Genomic DNA, 23,367 nt, shown 5'->3' on the forward strand with positions numbered 1-23,367 from the left:
CTCTGACATAGTGGGAATTCTCAAAATTTGAAGTTGTTAACCTGATATGCTTTGAAGTTGTCTTTACACCCACAGAACCTCACTGCACTCATTACTTAGTAAAGGATTCATACTTCATCCTGTCAGTAACAGCAGTGTCATCTCAACTTGCCCCCCTACTCCTCCCTGGAAGAAGAAGGCAAAAGGTTAGCATTTACATCGGTGGATATTTTTGTGTGTGTGTTTGTGTGCACACGGTGTCCAGGAATAGACATGTAAGGATGCTTCGGCCTTCCGTCTGCCAAAAGGAAGAATCTGTCATGACCTGCCGCTTCCATGGCGACACATCCAGCAACGACCCTGAAACGAAACATTGAGCTTCCTGGAAAACACCACTCTACTACTCTGGACACGACTGCAAATTTGTCATATGCTTCTCAAAAAGGTTTTACTTGTTTTTGCCCAAAACAATGCCAATGCTCACAGGCCAGCCAGTGACAAACAGAGTAAAAGGAGTCAGACTAAACAGATGTTTCCTCTAAGTGAGACCAAAACGTCATGCAAAGACAGAAAGTATCTTTGACACTTTAGATAAAGATGGCAAATAATCAGCTGTACCTCACAAATACATCACTCTAGTCTTTAAATACCTGCAGTGCTGACAGATATACAAAGTGTTGATGGGTCATTCTGCCATGTCAGAACAAGTTTAGGAATCTGTTTCTAAGATACTGCAAAGCAAATGACCCATAAATATTTCCATTCAAGGAAACAGACAAGTCATCATATTTTAATGTAAGAGCAGTTTTGTAATCACAAAAATTGATAAATTGTTGTTATAATTGAGGTTCCGATGAGAAGTTTTGCAGCTGATCCAGCATGACTCTAGAGCAAGTAACTGGGCTCAAATATTTCTATGAATGTGATATATACACACACACACACACATATATATATATATATATATATATATATATATATATATATATATATATACATATATATATGTATATATACACACACACATATATATATATATATATATATATATATATATATATATATATATATATATTTATAGGGACCTATAGATCATGAATCTTTAGAAATATTTTTCAAAGTGTGGAACTGAACGTAAATATATTTAAAACAAAAAAAAAGGCTACATCCAGAAATGGAATCTTGAAAGTTTAACTCCATAGAATGACAGTAGGGTCTACCTATAAGACATGATCCAGGACTACGCAGCTTCAATTAGACACAATTAAAAGCTTGAGATCCATGAAAGGATTTTCAAAATAAAATACCAAATCGTTTTATTTGCTTGCTGCACAAGCAATGTCCGTGCATGTGACATTTTACTAATGCATTTACACTTGTTGTTTTATTGATTTATTGTCTTGTTTGTTATCGAAGAAATATTGCCATTTGGCTGTTGTTTTATTTCAGCAAAAATAAACAGACAGTTTATCATTATTACTATTATTAACATTTTTAATGTTATTATTTGTATTATTTATTTATTTCTTTTTACTGAAAGTCTAACATTACAAATTAATGGGAATATGAGGTTTCGGTTTTTATTCTGAAATGCGTGTAGCACCATTTCCGGAACATAGTTACCTTTCTATGGCAAACTTGATGCCTGCCTCCAACTTCACTGGAGGTGAAACAGGCGTGTGTGTAAAAGCCGCTTGCTGTGTAAGACGCAACCAGAGACGAGAAGCGCGCGCGCAAGGCGAGAACAGCTTGATCCAACTAAAGGACGGAGACTCAGCTGTAACAGACCAACTTTCAAGAAGCCACTGTGCAGCTGACTGATTTGCACCAGAACAAGAAGATTCTAATATTTGTAGAGAGAATTACGCACGGAGCGTCATTCCGGAGTGAAGCAACTTTTACGCACGGACCTTTGGAGATGCAACGTTTCATTTATAAGGAGAAAACTGAACTATTATCAATCATCGGGGAATTGCGAAGTGATCAGTTTTGACGCCTTTGGTCTGGAAATTTGTTTTTTCAAACACCTTGACTTGGTGGATACTTATTGACATACTTGGATTGGTTTATTTTTAAGAGCGTGTTGAACTGCATTCCAAGATTTTAGGAATATTTGATGAAGGAACTGTATCTTATGTGCCCCACTGCGCACTGACGTGATCCCTCTGACAGTTACCCTTGATATCTCCTTGACTGAGTGATTTTTTTTAATTTAATTTTTATTGTAATAACAACATTATGGATTGTCAGACGTCAAAGCAGCGGTATGGATAGAGTCAGACGTCTAGCCTCCGTGTGAGTCACCGTGAGCAAACATTTGGATAAGCGGCGCTTATTCGCCGTGACACGTTTGGGGATATTTAACAGTGCGTGCTTTGCGCAGGCGGTCAGCACACGACACACTGGGACGAGAGTCGGTGAAGCCGCGGGATTGGACCCCGCTGTGCTAAATGCCCAGCCGGTCGCTTGCGGCTCCTCAGGCTGGGCGGCAACATGAGGTCTTGGGTCCTGCTGCTGCTGCTGGCTGCGATTTTAACGACCCTGTCGCAGCTCGGGAGCGCTGAGGTAAGTAAGATGTGGGAGAAATACAAGGCCATAAAGGGAGATAAAAGACTGAATAGAATTAAACTTTCCTTACAGTCTGCAAGGCTGTAGCAAAAATCTATGTGCGTAAAACCCCCTCCAGACTAATAATTGTCAGTACTGGCAGAAAGATTGTATGAGGTTCCATTTGTGCCAAAAATATCAAAATGTGTTTTTGCGTCCACTGCTATGTCTTTGGTCCATTGTCTATGTCTACTGATCGTGTTTTTGCGTCCACTGTCTATGCTTTGGGCTCATTGTCTATGTCTATTGAACGAGTTCATTTTACATTGGTTCATGTCTATGTATTACTAAGCAATATCTTCTGCATGCCCATGATTCTTTGATTATTACTTTGTATTAACTTTGTGATGTATATGCTTGCTTTATCCTTAAACTTTATCTTTGTCATTGTCCTTATCCCATGTCGTCTAACTACGGCGTCAGGAAGATTCTTAGCAACTGTTGCTAGTGTCGTTTGCTACGTCGTCTCACCATGTCGTCAGGAAGATCCTTACCAACCGTTGCTAGTGTCGTTTGCTACGTCGTTTCACGTGTCGTCAGGAAGATCCTTAGCAACCGTTGCTAGTGTCGTTTGCTACGTTCTCTCACCATGTCGTGTCCTTAGATCTTGCTGTATTTCAAATTTTGCAAAGGTCGTCAGAGAAGTCTTTTGTACGGTCGATAAATTGTTTCCCGTATTATCACGGAACAAAACAATTAAAAAAAACAACTTTATTGACAATCCTGCAAACGCGCACTGCCAGAAAGGGGAGGGGGGTGCAGCGTACAACGGTTTCACGTTCCCGTTTAAAGTTATTTAGAGTATGGCTTTAATTAAATTTTGTGATGAAACTATTATTTAAAATTATTTTGAAAAATGACTGATCTTTATAAAATATGTTGTTACAAATCTGATGGATAAACGAGGATCAGACGGGCTAATAAGAGCCTTATACTGGTCCCGAGTGCGCCATCTCATGGTCACATAAATCGATTAAAAAGAAAAGCTCAAAAACCAGTCAGTTTTCGACTGTTATATTCATAATTAGTGAATCGACCCACTATAATTTGAGAAGGTAACTCATCGAAGATATTTTAAAGGCCTCCTTGCAAGGCCCCCGTAAATCGTTCAGCGGCAACAAAATAAATATTGCCATGGACTAATGACTTGAGGGTTTATTTCTGAACAAATACATTAAATCAACACCAATGTGTTTGTAATTTTATTATTAATAAATCAGCCACGTTTTTCATGATCAGAACACAGCACATTCATAAATAGTCTTCGTAAAATGTTCATATTTATTATGTGTCATTCTCCGCGTTAAATAGAAGTAGTTCGCCTCCAGATCAGGTGGTGGCGGTAATGCGCCACTTTGTTTTCGTGTCAAGGTTGTATGCATGCCCCCACCCCCACCCTTTCTGGCAATACGCGTTTGAGGGAATATCAAAATAAAGTTCATCTTAAAAACGTGTTGTCATGGTTAACCCTGACGTCTGCTTTGATAAACATTTCTTTTTCGTTCTGTGGTAGTACAGGAAAAAATTTACCGGCCGTACAAAGGACTTTTCTGACGACTTTGGCAAAATTTGAAAAACGAGAACATCTAACGACAAAACACGGGGAAACGTCGTAGCTAACGACAGTAGCAAACACCGTAGCTAACGACAGTAGCTAACGACAGTAGCTAACGACAGTAGCTATCGACAGTAGCTAATGACAGTAGCTAACGACAGTAGCTAACGACAGTAGCTATCGACAGTAGCTAATGACAGTAGCTAACGACAGTAGCTAACGACAGTAGCTATCGACAGTAGCAACGGTTGCTACGACAAAGTGAGACGACCAAAGACATAGACAGTGGACACAAAAACAGATTTTTGGCACAAATGGAACCTCATAGAATGAGACTGACAGATCAATCGGGTGGAAATGTGCATTTCATCCATACAGATGCCTTTTCCTTTAAAACAGTTTCAATGGGTTAAAACTTAACACTTTAAAAGCATCACTTCGTAGGGTTATTTCAGTGAATACAGCCAAAAATGCTGTAGAATGGGATCTATTTATTTCAAGTTTTGTCAGATTTCATGGTCCCCTTCAGTGCCACATAAACAGAGCCATTTAGTCCCAGAAAAAGGCAGGGTCTATAGCCATCAAGAGTTAAGTTACTGCAAAAGGTTGCTGCTAAAATCCATTCTTCATTGTCATGACTAGGTGGTTTCCCGTTTTCACCTTTTTTAATTTATCTGTGATGAATTGTGTCTGTGCAGGTAATCAGTTACTTCATGTCCTGCAAAAAATCTCTGAACCAATTCATGGCTGCACATGCACTTGCAGGAATCAGGCCCAGAATTTTCATGAACACAAAAAAGGTCAAAGCTATTGATTGTGTTGCAGTTGCGTATGTGTCATTTTGCTCATGGAGGCCCTGATGGATGGCATGATAAAAAAGATCTTCATGCTACATCAACAATAAGCATTTTCTGAGGTGCAATCTTTTTGACATCCTTTTTTTACCTAATTACCTCATTCTTTTAGTGATATGCTGTACTATATAACTACCTTTCTAAGATTTTTAAAACAAGTGCAGGTGTTTCTAACATGTTCTTGTAGCATTTTTTCCATGATGGAGGACATCTAAATAACAGGTTAAGATTAAAACTGCATTTCTGTGTATTTATTTATTCAAATTATGAGGGTTCAGGTGCATATAAAAACCTGCCATTTGATAAAGCTCTCAGTTGTGACCCAAGACTTAAAATGGGCGGTATTGTTTCAGTTTTGCTATCATTGGAAGGGACTGTAAGATAGAGGGAGATGTAAGCAGAAGTTGACAAAAAAGGACATTTTTTTCTTTTTATTTTGGCAAAGAACTGTATAATCATAATTGAAGGACCACTGTGAACGCTTTTATAATGGATAAAAATATAGTTGGAGTGGAACTTTAAGTAAGATCTTTGAAAGAAAAAAAGGATTATTTTCGTTTTTGCAAAAAATTAAAAATCAGTTTACCAAAAAATCATGCTTCAGAACAGTGACTTTACTCATTAATCATGTCAATCTCAGGTCCCGGCTTCTCTGTCTGACACATTCTACATTTTAAGGAGACTAAAATCCTATAGGTCTAAAGGCTAGCTTTAAACATGTTTGTCTTGGTTCAGTTGCACCTGGCCTTGGAAAATTCTGCACATCTCTTAACACATAAATCAGCATAAAGTTACTTTGGAAAAGAATGGAGACCCCACCCAAAAAAAAAAAAAAAAAAAATCAGATTAGGGACTGCAAAATTTTCTGTTAGCTGTTGCATTTAATCCAGTCAGATGTGTGTGGTCATTCAATAAGTGAGACATTGTGCTTCTTTTGTAAATCCACTTACACAGTTAAATACATAACAATAATCACTTAAAAGGGCAGATCTCAAGCTTTTCATCATCTGCTGGTCAAATCACAACTGCTGTTTGATGGCTTTTGAACAGGTTGTTGTGTGACTCTTGTCTCAGCAGGCAGGCTGCCTGCTGCCTGCATGGTGGCTTGATCCATTTTACATAAGAACAACAACTAATCTGCAAGGGATTTCATTGAGCTTGTGTGCCATGTTGCAGCATGTGTGGAGTTTTTTTTTTTTGCATGGACACATCTGGACACACGGCCTGTTGTAGCAGCATTTAGTGAGAGCTCTGTGTTTTTTTGCGGTGTTAGGGGTTATGCCTTTAGGAGACACACAGTGGCATGAGAGCGTTTGTAAGCCTTGCATAGAGCTGTTTCTGATGGGAAGAACTAAACAAGTGATCACCTAAAAAACATATTTACGATAAAAGGAATTGGTTAAATTTTTTTTTTTACCTCTAATTGAAGAATGGATTAAATATTTTCACTTTCCAGTAACAGCATGTCTACCCTATCTGCTCTTATGACTCCACACAAACACAGAACTTGAAGTTACATCAATGAACCCTCAGAGTACAAGCCTGCAGGCTGCAACGGCATTAAGGGTTGCCTTCCCAATGGATCCTACAGCTTTACCACAAGTTATAATAAGCACAACTTTCTGAAATAATTGGGTTAGTCTGTTACTTTTTACTTCGAACAGAAGGCAGATGTTGGTACCTTCTGTTCGCAGGCGTTTTGACAGGGCTATAGTAACACGTCTAGTCTTTCAGTTAAACTGAACAGATTTCGTCATAGTGAGTGGTGTCATAACTGTGTTCGCTTTCGGTACAAAACGCTGCAGGTGTGTTGCTGTCATTGGAGTGAAAGCTTGACTCATTGCTGGAAAATCTGGTTTATTGTTTTAGGCTTTTTAATGCTTATTGTTTTTAAGTCATGGTCATACACATTAAATCTCTTATTTTCATTTAAATAAATCCCCTAAATGGCTCATCTGTTTAAAGAAGAGTGAGTCAGATGATGGAAGTAGTGAATGAGTTTATGAGCTGATTAGGTGGGGGGATTTGATCATCACATTATGCTAAATTGGTTTTCCATTCAACAAGAGAACAAGGGCTTTATTTCCATTCTTATCTAATTAGTCTGTTGTCTTTCCTCTGTTATTTCTCCATCAATCATGAGCACTTTGTGAGGGGTGGCGGCTGTTGGAAAAGCTTATGTTCTCCTCTTCTGAGTATGCATGTGTGATTGACAGCGTACCCACCGAGCTCAGCAAGTCTATCCCCTTTATTGCAGAAGAAAGCTGGCAATCCGCCACAACTTTGATGAAAGTGTTGTGACATCTATGAGTCACTCGTCATGCAGATTTACTGCTTTTTTGTGTGTTTTTGGTTTTTTCTCACATAGTTTGTGCTTGTTTTTGGCTGAGTGTGTGTGAGCCGTCTGCCAGGCCCATAATTACATTCCAGTACACTTCACCTTTCTCCTCAAACATTCCATACTACCTTGTTGCCTTGCAGGGTTCCTCCAAGGCTCTGTGCAGCACGTGTGTGTGTGTTTTCTTCAGTGCTTGTAAGTCATAACATCCTTCCTGTCTGTTTTTTTAAGAATATCACTTGAAGAAGTTATTTTAAAAAGAGGATAAGTAATAGACGCCTTGAAGACCCATTCCAGTGAAAATTGTATTTTTAGTTTTTTTAATATGTTCTTGTGTTCTCATGATGGAAAACATACATATAATTAAATATAATTTCTTAGTATTTCTGTATTCAAATTGTTGTAAATTAGGAGCAGAGGAAAAAAAAGCCATTTGTAAAAGATCACATTTGTTACGTAGAAAATACAATAGCCAGGGCAACACGCTCTCTGCTCTGCTCCATTCTGATGCATTCACTTGCAGGCGTTATCGTTTTCCTCGTCTGTTGAACTGGTAATGTTAGGTTGGGGGGTGTGAGAGGATGTAAGCTAGCGGGAAAGCATGTAAAACATATGGATGACGGGAAGTGGAGCTGGCTTACTCAGCACCAATAGTCCCACAACTCAGAGGACCCCGGTGTTGTCCCGGTCTGGGTGGGCACTGTGGCGATGTTCCGGTGGCCAGGCTGGCTCCTGGTATGAAAGGATTCCCAGATACTGTTTCCTCACAGCAGAGCTAAGCCATACTTGTTTATTTATTTATTTATTTTACAGTTACATAGTCATATTTCATTGTACGTGGGAGCCATGGGTCATGTGGTTTAATGGAGGGGAGTGGGAAGGGTGAAGGGTGGGTTGGGGTTTTTATTGTAATGTTGTGTGTTTACTGTTTTTAGTGTTAAAGCGCTTCGAGCTGCACAAAGTGCATGAGAAGCGCTATTTTATAAATAAAGTTTGATTTGATTTGATTTGAATTTCGAATGAACTACAGCCACTCTGCAGAAACTATGTCCTAGAAATTATGATTTGGGGGAAAATGGCATATTCATTTTATTCATTCATTCATTTCTGGACTTTAAGTAGGTTATACATTTAGAAAGTAACTACAGAGAGTGTAGTAATAAAGAATGTTGGTGCTCCTTATTTGTCCGGTTCTTGTTTTTTTTTTAAACTGGGGCTATGTTTGTCCGTGTGAGGAACTATTTCCTGTATATGTGTTCCACTCTCTAATTTGTGAGTGTGTGCTTTGGCTCAAGTGCCTACGATAAGTGCTGGGGACTGTAATGATAGCACACTACAGAGTGAAAACTGTTTGTATGTGTGTGGAGTTCTTTCAACAAATTTGAGGCGGACAGTGGTTAAGCATCTAAAGGCAAATGTGAAAAGTGGGGGCGAGTATGTGCGCACGCATGTGTTTGCTTTACTAGGTCAGCCAATGGCTCGTGAAAGTCATCCAGGTGTCCTGAGCCATCGCCGCCCACAAAGCAGACAGGGACAAGAGAGAGAAGAAAGCAGGAGGTTGGAGAAAAACAGGACATGAAAGGATTTTACAGTCGACCCGGCTCAGAAAGTACAGATGCTTCAAAGCAAATGAAAGAATGCCATTTAAATCTGAGCTGGCCTGTTGTGACAAAAATTATCCAGTAACACAACAAAAATGCTCAATAATGATATTGTCCAAACAGTCAAGGATTGTAGGCACACCATGCTTTTATTGCATGTTATTATTGTCTTTAAATTTTGAAGCCGTTGGTTTCTATTCATGCTTTGTTCTTTTTTTATTGAGAAAAAAATAGCTACAAATAGTTCACAACAATGTTCAATGAAAACATGCATTCCACTTTGTATTCAGAAGTATTGGACGATTTGAATAAAATTAAATTGAATTTTTCTTATGTTGAAATCTTTTTTGGTAATCTCATTAAAAGAGAGAACAAAATCAGGCAGAAAAAATATCACTTTATAATTTTCTTGATTAAATTCTAACATTGCAAGAGAATGTTTTACTCGAAAACCACGTACCAATACTTTGTTTTTAAGCAAACAAAACACACACTTTTAGAATATTGATGCAGTTATTCTTAGTTGGAACAGTGCTTCCTGGGAATAAATATTATCCCGCTGGATTGCCTACTTTTCCAAAGGAGTCCAATTATAGTTTTAAAAAAATTGTTATATAAGCAGAAGATCAGATTAGGTACATATTTTGCCAAAACTTTCTGGTACTGCCAAACAGCTTGTTTCCTACAAACTCTCGTTTGGCAGATTTTTAAAATCAAAAGAACAAATAATATGGACATTAAATGTTTCAGCTATGTTTATTAAAAAAGTCTCAGTACTGCTTTCAAAGACCCACTCTGATTAGAATTGTGTTTTTGGTCTCTTAAACATGTTCTTCTGACATTTTCCTGATGATGGCGGAGATATATAATGAAAATCATGCTCAATTTTACGATTATATGTATTGATTCAGATCACTGTGAATCATAAGATGACAAAAAAAATGCCATTTGAAAAAGCTTGTATTTGTCATGTAGAAGCTACAGGCCACAAACTCCCTGCTCTGCTCTCCCTTCTGATGCATCCACTTGCAGACTACTGGATCCATGGACGTCATTTTTTTCCTCATCTGAGCTGGAATCTGGCTCAAAACTGTATCTGGATAGCTCCAATATAGCTCGCCATTGTTGTTGCACTGGTAATATTAGGTTGGAGTTGTGAAAGGGTGTAAGCTAGCAAGCTACCGTGTAAACAGATGGATGTCAGGAAGTAGGGGCGGGGTTGCTCCGCACCAATGGTCCTGTCCGCAACAGTGAATTTGTGATGAACTCCTGCTGCTCTGCTATGCTACTATGTCCTAGAAAACAAGGTTTTTTGATTTTGGCCAAAAACAGCATAATTATAATAAAAAAATGATCCTACAATAGTTCAAAAGATGATTGGAAAGGGACTTTAAGAATGGGAAATGGCAGATGTGGTTGACAGCCTGTCTATTAACACAAGGGAACGCACTCTGAAAAGGGGGCGGCTGTGATGCAGAAGGAGCCATAACGGCCGGGTGCGTCCATCTTATAGTTGTTACTTTTGCTCACACACTGCTTTAGACATCACAGTTCTTAACCTGCCATCATGATTGTGTTGGTCAAGCTGGCAAATCTGCATGTTGAACCTCATTCAACTAATTTAATGTGGTTTAAATCAGGGTTGCAAGGAAGATATTTTGTTGTGTCTAAACCTCTGGATTAGCTCTCTAAAATCTCACTTTGTGCAGAGCTTTGTCCTCTTGGAGATCAAACCTTTGGTGCAGACTGTAGATAGGGCATAGCCTCTGGCTGTATTTTTGTGTCTCTTTACGATCAGATTTTACCATAACATGCCCCCATCTCCAACATCCCACTCTCCCCTTCTCTCATCTTATTTTTCAACAAACAAAATAAAGGTTTGCCTCAGCTACAAAAGGAGTTTATACAGATATACACCAGAAGATTTATAACCTCCTACTGTTACAGTAAAATCTGTCTGTTTGCTCAGCTGTTGGACAAGACCAGTGAAAAAGAAAAAAACAATTTTACCATACTATAGCACTACCTCCGCCAAAATGATTCAAGTTATTATATTCACTTGTTTACCCTAGTGGTGTGGATAGAAATTGGACTTTACCTTCAGTATGTTCAAATGAATCCCTTATGCTACGTTCACACCGGGCATGTGATGCGCTTTCAGCGTGTTGTGTTAACACTGGGCTGTCATTATCCGATAGCACATGTACCTACATGTACCTACAAAATATCACAGTGGTGTGAACCCCGTGAATTTTGCTCCAAGGTTTTCCTTTCACAGCTCAATTCGCATATATATGAAAGACTTGGTGTATATAATTCCGGACAGGCACAAACTGCAATTCATAATTTCTTTTCTGTGATGACTTGTCAAACAGTTGGGACTTCCATGTTTCGAAACGCACGCTCATTTGAGAGTTTTAAACGCAGAGGCCCACATCGTGCATATACGTGCGTTTACATAGACTTGTCATTAAGGGTGGTCGGTTGAATGTGCGTTTCTGAGGCCGATTTGAACGTAGCTTCAGACAAAGCACTAAAAGGGCAAAAATAGGATAAATGCAAATATAAGCTACAAGAAAATTTCAAGTTGTCAGTTTATTCACTTTGATGACAAAAACATTTACAGTTTTTATGTTACTGAGTAATGCAACTTTATGGAATTCACTTTCATCCTCCATCATGCTGAAGGTTAAAACCACATTAACCGCATCTTCAATCTTAAAAACAACATTTGTTTCATTTGTCACTCCTTAATTTGTTTTGGTATCTTTCAAGCATGTGACTGTATAAAAACCGCCTCAAGATAGTATCAGCAAACACTCAACCGAAGCAAAACATGTTGCAGCGTTCCCTTGTCTTGCTTTGATCTTCATGGAGACACAGTGCAAGTTTCCCTCATATACAGGCAAGTGGAATTCATAATGAAGTCATGCCATGACATTCATTAAAACTTCATTAAGACTAGTTTATTTTCCTGAGTGCTAAATAATTACAGAGTCAATTTAGTAACTGTGTGCTTCGCGGAGTTAACTTAGTTTAACAGAAAGATTGAACCTCTTTTTTGTCTGTCAAAATGTTTGGAACTCAAATAGAAAGTTGACAATAGGGCCACCATAGATAAGGTGTATGAAGCAGACAAATAAAGACTGCTTGTGGAACTACAGGAGTAAAAGTGGTGTTTGTGGGTAAACAGCAACAGCAGCCAACACCAATCACAATAATTTCCTCCGCGGGGAGGAAATGAAACTGGAGCAAGTTTGACTGGAGATCAGGCGCTAAGATATTCCTTCTCTTTTCTTTGAAAATCATTTATCTTTCTATCTCTACATTATTAGTGATAACCTCAATATTCTCCACCTTTTGGTGAAAAACACAAATAAGGAGAATTTTAACCCCGTGCTTTTTCAGATTCCAATCTGTTTAAGTCCCACTCCTACTATATTTTTTTTCTATTGTAAAATTGTTCCCAGTGGTCTTTTAGTTTTATTTATGCCATTTTAGGTAAGATCAAAAAGCCTATGTCAGTTAAAAATCTGTCTCTGGGATGTGTGTGTGTGGGGGGGGGGGGGGGGGGGGAGGGGGAGGGGGGGGGGCATTTGTTGTGGAGCAACCCCGCCTCCCTTCCCTCTCCATCGCTGAGAGCTCTGTTTGTGCGTTGCGCACAAGCTTATAGCCCTAAGCCAACAATAGCGGTGCAAAAAAAATGGCCAACAATATTGGAGCCACCCAGCCATACACCTTGGAGCCTTATGCCAGCTCAGACAACAAGGAAAACAAAGACGTACAAACGGGGTTAAGGAAGAGGAGGAGCGGGGCAGTGAGACTTTGGGCAGCACTTGGCACTCGTTGCATCTTGAATCTGAGCTTTTTTATATGGCGCGTTTTCATCTGCTCCTGATCCATCATGACACAAATAAAGAAGTTTTAATCTTAAGTTATTTTATAAATGTCCTCCATCATGAGGAAAATGCAAGGAGAACATGGTAAAAACACCAAAAACACAATTTTTATTTACTGTAAAGTTCATTATATTTCAGCATGTACGTTGTCAGTGGTCAGAGCTCTGTTCCCCCTTCTGGTCATCGGGGGGAACCATCTCCAGATTTCTAAACACACTTCATCTCCCAGCATCCCCAGGACACAGTTTCTGTTTGCCACACTGGCTTTAATTTGCAATCACTCACAGTCTACTTAAGCACTGCACTGAGCCTCACTCAGTGTGAAGTATTGTTTGTGCCACTCTGCCTTCATAACTGAGCGTTGTATCCTGACATAGTCTTCGGATTTCTTGACCATGTTATGTCTCTGACTCTGGTTGCCTCCCGCCTGCACTGAATCTCACCTGATCCTGACTATTCTCGTTGTTTCTCTGATGCTTCCATGCTTGTTATTGACCCCTGCCTACCTGAACCTGATTTAGCTTTGTAAACTTTTAACTGAGCTAATAAGCCTGCTGCAATTGGAACCAGCCGTCTGCCAATTTTGTGGTATATGTCTTCTTATTATTGCACATGCCAACATTTTACATCTATAATTGTTCTACTGGTTGAAAAATAATAAAAAAAAATAATCACTACAGTGACTGGAATACAATAGGGTTTGACTGTGTTTCAAAAGGATAGAAAACTTGTAAAAAAAAAAAAACAGAAGTGACAGATTTAAAAGTTTTTATAAATGGCTGCAAATGTTTTTTTCTTTGAACACCTTAAATAGTTTGGCGTTTGTCTGTTGACTTCTTTCATAAGTGTTGGAAAAAACACTGGGTTTATTTCTTCAACCCAATTCCTGGGGCAGCCATGTTGGGATTTATTTTTCTGTCACTTTTTGAAGCAATACCAATTTTTGAGTTATGGTGGTTTAATCTTAACCTAATTTATATATTTTCGTCTAAAATTATAGTATTTTTTTCCTAAGTTAAAATAACCCAGCAAAAGGTTAACCCCTTTTTAACATCAGAATTGGGTTAAAAACAACCAAACTATGAGGTTTTTAGTGTGTAACAACAAAACCTGACCTGTTAACACAGCCAATGATGCAGTTTAACCATTTTTTAAGCGGTTTCATCAAGTCATTCTTTAATTTTGGCACAGTTCTACCACATTCTTTCTCGCCATTTATTTTCCAGGCTTTTATGAATGATAATTATAAATGTAAATCCTACAAAATGACAAAACTCATCATCTCTTTTATCTACTCTTCTTCAATGTATGACTTCACTGTTAATTCTAGTAAGTGTTTTTTTAACAACCATTTTTCTGTACTATGTTTCTAAAAACTGCACCAATACTACTTTAAGCTTTATCATTTCATATTTTGGACTTTCATCCCCTCTACTCAAATCAATGTTATGCTTTCTAATAAAAGTAAAATGGGGAAAAAAAATTAAAAAGGGTAAATGTCTCTTATGTGAAAATGTTTCCTCACTTTAAAGACTGTGCTGGTGTAAACACAAATTCAGGGGCTCATTTTGGATAAATATTTTTTTATGAAGTAGGCAACAGCACATCTGACATTCTCTCTCTGTCTTTGTGACTCTCTAGGGTGATCCACTCCCTCCATCCCTTGTTGACCTGGTGAGAAATTCTCCCATCTCCTCTGTAGACGACCTGAAGCTGCTGTTGCAGCAGGAGACGAGTGAAATAGGTAAAAACCAGCAGCGCTTGCAACACACACGTACAAACACAGACAGTAATAACATCCACATGGGGGAGGTAAGCATGTGGGTGTGCATGCACAGCCTTGAAGACAGAGGAATGTGGTATGAAAGTGTCAGCATGATGCCAAGCATCATGTTCAGGCAATAGTCTGCAGAAGAGGGAGCTGCAGTGAGGAACCAGCTGATGAGGAAGACAAGAGGGAGCTGCAGCGACCTTGTGAGCAAGACCGATGAACACAGGAGGGGGGGGGGGGGGGGGGGACTTCCAATACAAGGTCATTGCATTGTTCCTCAGCAGGTTTGAATTATGGATGTGTGCATTTGTGTGATAGAAGGAGACCAACCCCACTCTATACTTTCGCCCCAAACTGAGTTCAAACAAACTCATTCACACACAATGATTGGCAGATGACCCAAAAATGTAGTAGAATTCCCAGCCTCAGAGGAACCAAGTCACACATACATATATTAATAGACAGGCCTTTGATCATCCAATAGTGCATAAATAACACAGTGACATAGCAGCGACCACAGAGAGGAACCAGTGCAGGGAGGTAGAAACAAGGCACAAGGAAGTGACTCAACATGGAGGCTTTTGTCTGAAACTTGAATTTTTTATAGTTTTCACACTATTACATATAAATGATTCTAAAATATGTCCCTGTCCTAGTTAATCTTTGTAAAGATTGTGCCTGAAGAGCTCTTAGATTGATTTGAATCAGGCTGAGATGCCCAGGAAATCTTAGAGCGGTAGATGGTAAAGAAACTCCAGAGATACCCAAAACCTAACCCTGTATGCCAACTACATCAAAGAATCGACAGAAACATTAACCATAGACATGTTCACACGCTGAAGTAACATTGGACATTAATTGTGCCCGACCCTGTTAAATGACGGGGGAAGGAAATAGTAGCAAGGTCTGAGCATCTTCAGGGTAACAAGGCAACTTTAAATTTTTTAAAGACTCTCATGATACTATAAAAATGAAAGAGAAAGGATTGGAGGACTGCCACTAAACATTATGATACAGATAAAAGCCCATGTAAAACAGCTCCTAAAAGAGAGAGTTTGTTCTCTCAGAGAGAAAGCTGTTCATTAAGGCTATCAGGCAATTAAGTGACGCCTTTACATCTGTGCATTGTACAGCCACACACCCGTAGAGGCCAAGAGCAATCTATCTGGGGATATAATTAGGACTAGAGGGTTATACTATGAAATAATGGCAAATGTTAGAGTTCAAATACACTCTCTCATAGCCACGAAAGAGTTATATTTAACAGCTCATATGCTCATACAGCTCATGACATATTGTGGGAGAAAATGGCCTAATTGTTTCAGCGGGGGGAAAAAGAAAAAAATGCTTCCTTTGTGCAGTGAACAATATTTAGTTAAAAACCAAAAAAACTTTTTTTTACAGTTTTCTAGTTGGTCCTCCAGGTTGTAATTGTTAACTAGTTTCATTTGGAACACATGTGGTTGACTTGCCCTTTTTCTGCTTTTTTTAAGAGGATGAAGAGGACGAGCATGATACTCTTCCAGACCCCACACATGCTCGATTCGTTCGCAGCCTCTGTAAGTTCCTGCTTCTTTTAATAGCACTGTCTGATTGTAATCATGTTTAAAATAACTTGAATTATTTTTATGACTCCTACTTTTTCTTACTCACTCATAACAGCTGAGGCACAGCCAGCACAGCAAGCAGTCTGCAAAGTCCGAACAGAGGTGATGGAGATAACAAGGTCAATGCTGGACCGCCGCAACACCAATTTCATGCTGTGGCCCCCGTGTGTAGAGGTGCAGAGATGTTCGGGTTGCTGCAACACTAGGCAGCTGCAGTGCGTTCCTGTTGTTACCTCCAGCAGATACCTGCAGGTAACACCTTCTACAAAACTGCCTCACATCAATATGTGATCTCCCAAATCCATTAATTAAAAGAATTAAATATTTAAATTTGAAAAAGGAGAATGTTATTTCCTATGTGTGACACGTGTAATTTGTCATTTCTCATTTTCAAGAAAGTTAGTGCTAAAATAGTTTTCTTGAAACATCTTTGATAATCTAGGTTGTTTTTTAAAGGAATGTGTTGTGATTCAATTGTGCATTTTGGGTGCAGCATGTTACCTTGACAACGTACTTTCCAAAAACACAAACACTATTTTTATGACAACCAAAGCTTCATAGCTTGAAATGGCAATAAAAAGTGAAAAATCCCAGTGTGCCACAGTCATCCAGATCCCAGGAGCTGTTAGGAAAAAAAAGACTTTCAGCATCTTTAAATCTTATCTATGAACTCCTTGTTTAATTCGTAGAAAAACAAGCATTAAACATTTAGTTCTTTGATGAGGGTCATGACCTGGGCTGTTTCTTAACAGTTGCTAAGCAACAAGCAAAAATTCCAAATATTTACTTTTTTCACAAGTCCCGGCATTAGACTTCAGCTGAGTTTTTTAATTGTTAACTTAATCATTTAGACATACAGTATAGGATGGTCACTACACAGCTACACCAACTATTTCTGAAGAACTAGTTATCCTTCATTGATAATTTGGGATTTGGGCAAATGTAAAATGAAAATTACTTTCCATAAAAGATAACCGTTGAAAAAACAAAGGTCAAGGTGGATAATAGTTGAACACATACTAAAAGGAAACAAGATCATTGAACCTAAAACAGAAAACATGTACTGTATTTTCTGCTCTATAGGGCACACCAGATTATAAGGCACACCGTAAATGAATTGTCAATTTTTGAACGTATGTCGGTTTTGAGATGCACCAAACCATGAGGCGCTTTAAGCGAAACAAAAGAGTCAGAAATAACTCTGTCAGTCAGACAGACTCTGTTAACTGTGTTCACAGTAACTCTAGAATATGTCTGTAACACGCTACACATTAGCCATGTTAGTGTATAAATAAACAGACTGATACCACTAAAAGAAATGTTGCTTCTGTCACAACGATAACTCCCAGCCTTATTTGTAGCCTAATACTCAAAAAACACATTTCCACACGGCTACACATTAGCCGCGTTAGCGTGTTCACAATGACACCATAACTATGTTAGTAACATGCAAAAAAAGACAATGCGACACTGCTACACATTAGCCCCATTGGAAGCATTAGTCACTTTAGCGTATTCACAATTTACGTAACTCCCAACCTTGTTTGCAACACATGTCCAACTTCCCACCCTAATTCCTATCTCCTAAAACACTATATAGTGCGGGACTATGTAGTGCCCTTGGTTTTAAAAGCAATTTGGACACCATGCTCACTACTTTTTTTTTTTCTTTTTCAAATGGTGAATGTGACGTAATCGATTTCATCAATTGAAAATCTTATTGATATGAGCGTTTGTAATGAATATTTATGAATCCACTGTGTTCTGAGGATGAAAACGTTAATGGTTTATTAAAAAAAAATACATTTAAATATATATATTTTTTGCAAAAAATTTTAAACGCAATGCATTGTGGTCTGTATTCACTAATCTCTGGAGCGTAAATGCACACTGGTTTTTCGCAAAGACTTCTGGGAAATTTCTAGGGCACTTGACTTTGAAATTGTAAATTTGGACAGCACTACAAAATGGCGAACGCACTATGTAGTGCAATATATTGTGAGTAGTGAAGGAATTCGGACACAACTATAAAAAACAGACTCATACTGCTAAAACAATCTTTACTGTGGCTATGCTCACTTCCAAACCATTTTGACAGAGCGCAGTGTACATCCATATCATAAACTACACTGGGCACAAAGGATAACGGAAAAAAGTGATTTGTAATTTTGTGCTTCTTTTCCATTTTTTCAGGTAATAAAGATCCAATACATAAACCGAAAGGCCCACTATGAAAAAGCCATCATCTCAGTGGAGGATCATGTCAGCTGTAGGTGTCAGACTGCCTCTTCAGACATCTCTCGCTTCACCGTTCAGAGCAACCCCAGTCCTCTGGCACCTCCACTACAACAACCGCCGCCATCCTTCCACCATCCGCTCTCTCCTCCCCGGTCAGCTCACCCTCCATCATCTAAGACTCACACCTCCAAGGCTGACCTCCATCGCCATGATGACCTAAAGCACAACCAGCAACATTACAACTCTGAGGAGCGTGATCCAGTAGCGAGGCAATGGCATCAAGGAAGTTACACTCAGCTGGTGCGCTGGTCGCAACCCAGAGTGCATCATGCCACAATGCACGCGCTGCCGGGAGTGCACCAAACCACAACTAGTATGAACAAAAGCTGGCCATCTGAAGCAATGGGAGAGCATAGAATCATGGGAAGCCCCCCACAGCCAGGACATGGTAGTGGCTATGATGGGAGCAAGGAGGAGGGTGGCCAGCCTGAATTCAACAGTGATGTGCATTATCCTGACCATGCATCGAGGCGGCTGCAGCTGTTGCAGCATCAGCAGAGACAGCAGTATCAGGATCATCAATCCCAGTATCCACAAGATCACAGCTATCTAGGAGCACAATACCAAGAGTTAACAACACAAATCAGACTCAGTTCTTTGCAGTCAGACAGCGCTTCACCTTTCAGCCCAACCCAGGCACCCAGTTTTGGATGGAAATCCTCACATCCTCCAACTACTCATCAAAAAGATTCAGTGACCATCCAAAAAACTGCACAGGTCACACATTACAAACAGACTGAGACTGAAGGAATCATTCAGAAAGAAGGAAGGGCGGAAAGTGGGTCAACTAATAGTGGAGATTCAGTCGGGGCAGAGTTGACCAATCATGGGAAAGAGAAAGACTCTAAAATGAGCATTGAGGAAGGTCGTTTAACAGAAGAAGAGAGGAGACAAAAACTTCTGGAAATAGTACAGAAGGAGCCAGATAAACCTTCTCTTCTCCATCTACCACATTTTCAACAAAGACCAAAGCCAACCACATTGAAAACAGGTACAGTTGAACCATGTGAGAAAATGAAGGGGGCGATGCACATTAAAATCTAGTTACTTAGACGATAAGATTAGGAAGTTTTCCAGGATAGTATTGTTTAACTGCAATGATGCAGTTAAACAAATAACAGACTTGAAACTGTGAAAACATACACCATAAAAACACCCGAAAACATATATTCATTTTGGTTCACCTTTAAACATACAATACTATAAATAAATTAGTCTATTGCTTTCATAATCTCACTGTTTCACTGATTTCTTTTTATTGCAATTTTGCTTCATTCAATCTCGTCCAGTGCCATGTCTCGTGTACAGAATTTGTTCAGTTTGCCAAATTTACATGACGCTTCAATTGCGATCAGATCTTTGATTTTCATACTATAATATTGGACCTTTTTTTCTACAAAGGTTTGAACTTTGAGTGTTTAAACAAGAGAGCAAAGTGTGAAAACCTTTAGAACGTAACCCCCACGATAAACGAGAAGATCACTGAACTAAATTAAAGACTCTAACTTTTAAAATGACCAACAAAACCTGATTATAATTTTTTTTTAAATGTGAAATGATGGCTAATCATAAATTCAATGGTATTGTTGATTATTCAAGGGACAGTTACTGTTATTGCAATAGTCAGAGTGCATGATAGAATGGTCACTAGGGAGGGGGACTTGTACTGCATGAGAAGATAGAAGGAAAAGGAGTTGGTCAATGAGAAAAGGGTTAAAGAGTACAGAGAAGAGGAGGAATCTGTAGTGTTCTGGTACCCCCTAAAACAAACTGAGAGATGTGCCAAGTTGTGGAAATAGAAAAAAATAAAGAGTGGTGGAAGCTCAGCTGAGGTCAAAGGTGAGATTTGTTGAAAGCACATGAGAAGAAGGTAAATTATTTGACTTAGGGTCAACTGGGTGGAGCAACAGAGTGTAGACAAGGAAGAAGAGCGGGTTGGACTTGCTCCAACCCCCAACAAGATATGTGACAAAACAGAGTCAGAATAAAAGAAAAGGCTGTCATGAAACCAGCCGTGCTGGATGATTTAGAGACAGCTGTGCTTAGAAAAGGGTGATAATGTTGATGTTCTCTTTGAGATTGACAAATTCAATAGGATCAAGAATAAGTAAAAGAGAACAACAACTCATGTTAGGATGTTTTAGGGATGGAGGCGGTGATTGCGGTTTGGGCATGTTCTGCAAGGGAATAGTAGATATCCTGATAAAAATGATGCTAAGATTAGAGATGAAGTTTATAGGACAAAGAATTCTGTGCTAGTGGTTTAGAATTAAGGGAAGAAACTGAGTTGGTTAAGTGTGTTAATATGTTGATGCCTCATTAATAACCCAAAGAAGGCCCAAAGAATGTCTGGTGACGGACATTCTCTGGGGTGGTGGGCGCTTCTTCATATTAGCAGATTCTGCAGATTCGCGGATGTCTCTGGTCCCTGACCCCCGCGTATATGAGGAGAATGCTGTATAAGGCAGTCATTTAAAGAAAAAGAAATCGAGGCTTTTAAGTGCGCCTTAAAGTGTTGAAAATAATAACGATGTCATGTGTCTTGATGAAGCAGTAAAAATTAGGCTAAGGAAACTCAATTATTTTTTCAATGCATCAACATTTAGCGTTCTTTGAGTGATTAGTCCATTAAAATCAATGAATGCAGTTTTTTGTGCATAAAATTCTTCCTTTAGGTTATGGGTTTGTGGTTTGGGTTCTGTGGGAATTGTGTCAGCTTTGCGACTTGTCTAGTAATTTTTGCTGGTATAGACTGTGAGAATTAGTGAGTTTCCTGCACAGGAAGCAGCAAACAGTACACGTATGACAAGTTACTAATAGTCACAATGTGTCCTGCCATTCTTTCCCAGTCCCCTGGGAGGCTTTCTGTTGGACAAACCTGTAGCAAGCCACAGTCTTTGTCGCAAAGGCTTTAAAATTCAACTAACTAACCTCAATGATCCATTCATTCTAGAGCACGAAGACGTGAAAACTTTTGTTACTTTTCCTATGAGCTATTTCAATATCAGTGAGCATTCAAGTGTTTTTGTGCAACATTTGACAAAACGCTTGAAGTCTCACTTTGATTCAACGACATGAGTAAAGAATTAGTCAGAAATTAAAATTTAAGATCAATTTTCAGAATATATATCCTCCATCATCAGAAAAATGCCACAAGAACATGTTCAAAAACACCAACAACCAAAAAACAGTTTTCATTGGAGTGGGACTTTAGTAGCTTTAATAGGACAGATAATGCAGGACTTTGATTAAATTATGGAATTGGCAATTATTTGGTAACAAACTACTTGGGTTTTAAAAAAATGATACAACTTACATGCAACAGCATCTTGAAAGTTGTCATTGGTCTCATGTCTATTGTTGCTTTATTTTTAATTTAGCATTACCAACTGCAGCTCCCATGTTGGCATCAGCTCGTCCGGCGCCATTTCGACCTGCTTCACCTCGTCGCAGAAGAAAACACCGCAAACGCATCAGCAAGGCCGCTATGAGAGCTATGATCATGTAGAAAAGGTGAGAGAAAGCTCAAGATAAAATCAGGAAACATGTTTGATTCCCCAGCAATGATATCAGAGAAAATACAAGGGAAGAAGAAGTTGTAGGAATAATTAAAGGGAAATATTTAATGTGAATGAACCATTTGTAGGTTATTAATGAGGTATCAATTTGAGAAACATATTAACACACATTTGTCTCTACTTTGACAGGAAGCCATTAACCTAACTGAATGATCCATCCATCCGAAAGGATGTGGAAACACAACGGTCTGTTTCCTAAAGGCCGGAAGTTTGTAGCCTTTGGATTGATTGAAAGTGGTGGACAGGTCCTCCTATTTCTTTGGACAACTTCACAGGACATCTGCTCTCACCTCCTGAGGCATAACTAAGCGTCCTGCTTTCTGGATTGAATAGGTTCAGTGTTATGAACTCCTGGGAATAGTACACACTGGAACGTGTTTGCCATATTTGTTTGAATTACAAATGCCATAAAGGAGGATGTTTGGAAGTGCCCCTGAAGAAAAAAGCTAGACATATAGTAGCCATTGACTGGCTACATTTTCTGTGTTGTAGCAAAGTGACTGAATTTTTGATTAAAGGCTAGAAACAGGACAATGAGGACACTGGACTGAACCAACATCTACAAACTGGAGACTGAAACTCACGCCTCAACGCCAAACTTTACTGTACTGTTCTTTTACCGCGTCTCAATCTAACATTATCTTACACTGGAGTAGGCAAACACTGATCAAAATACACTGAATTTAGAGAAGACTTCTGCTGTGTACTGTAGCTAGTTATACTGGGAAATATCAATAAACTTTTCATTCTTAGAAACTGCTGCCACATCCAAATGAAATAATATAACAAAAAATAAATAAAAATGCCTGCTTTGATAGCATACTAGGAATATCAGCAAGTCTTAAAGGCCTGACTTTTAGAAAAGGCTTTTATGTAAAAATGCTTTTAGAGAATCATTTCCAAGGGAAAAATAAAATGTTATTTCTTAACTTATTAAAAAGAAGATATAAATTCCTCCGGTTCTCAATTGTAATTATTGTTTCTCTTGCCAGGTTACAATTGTTGGTTGTAAAACTGTTATTGTATGGAATGTTTTTTTTATTAAAAAAAGAAATGTTGAAAGTACATTTCAGTTTCTTGTTTGTGTGCATGTAAAGGGACATTCAATTGCATGGTAAACGTGCATGTAAACAGTGAGAGGGTTTGCACTTTAAACCACCTCCTTAATCTTTGTCCTGTGGCTGAGACCTCCAGCAATGTCATGCAATTCAAAGAAGGGGTCAGCAAAAAAGTCTGGTTGCTATAGCGACACATAGACGCTGATGTCAACTGAGGAGTAT

General features: G+C 38.8%; 1 protein-coding gene across 2 annotated transcripts; it reads left to right on the forward strand.

Annotated features, from left to right (window-relative positions):
• Positions 1-1,652: 1,652 nt before the first annotated feature.
• Positions 1,653-23,150, forward strand: pdgfba (platelet derived growth factor subunit Ba). 2 transcript variants are annotated; one of them, XM_004066112.5, is made up of 8 exons: positions 1,694-2,274; positions 2,363-2,544; positions 14,475-14,577; positions 16,098-16,163; positions 16,267-16,463; positions 18,405-19,500; positions 21,890-22,022; positions 22,217-23,150. In XM_004066112.5, exons 2-7 carry the CDS (start codon positions 2,473-2,475, stop codon positions 22,015-22,017), a joined length of 1,662 nt encoding a protein of 553 aa, XP_004066160.2. In that variant the 5' UTR covers positions 1,694-2,274; positions 2,363-2,472; the 3' UTR covers positions 22,018-22,022; positions 22,217-23,150. The 2 variants fall into 2 exon arrangements, with proteins under 2 accessions (XP_023814665.1, XP_004066160.2); XM_023958897.2 differs by having other exon boundaries at positions 1,653-2,544.
• Positions 23,151-23,367: the final 217 nt, after the last annotated feature.

This window comes from Oryzias latipes, chromosome 1 (assembly GCF_053564925.1).
Source record: "Oryzias latipes strain Hd-rR chromosome 1, Olatipes_Hd-rR_3.1".
NCBI lineage: Eukaryota > Metazoa > Chordata > Actinopteri > Beloniformes > Adrianichthyidae > Oryzias > Oryzias latipes.

Excerpts from the sequence above, each read along its gene's own strand:
- pdgfba (XM_023958897.2), top strand. The coding sequence starts at position 2,473 with ATGAGGTCTTGGGTCCTGCTGCTGCTGCTGGCTGCGATTTTAACGACC. Across the intron at positions 14,578-16,097 it reads GCAGGAGACGAGTGAAATAG|AGGATGAAGAGGACGAGCAT; the intron begins GTAAAAACCAGC and ends GCTTTTTTTAAG. Across the intron at positions 16,464-18,404 it reads CCTCCAGCAGATACCTGCAG|GTAATAAAGATCCAATACAT; the intron begins GTAACACCTTCT and ends CCATTTTTTCAG.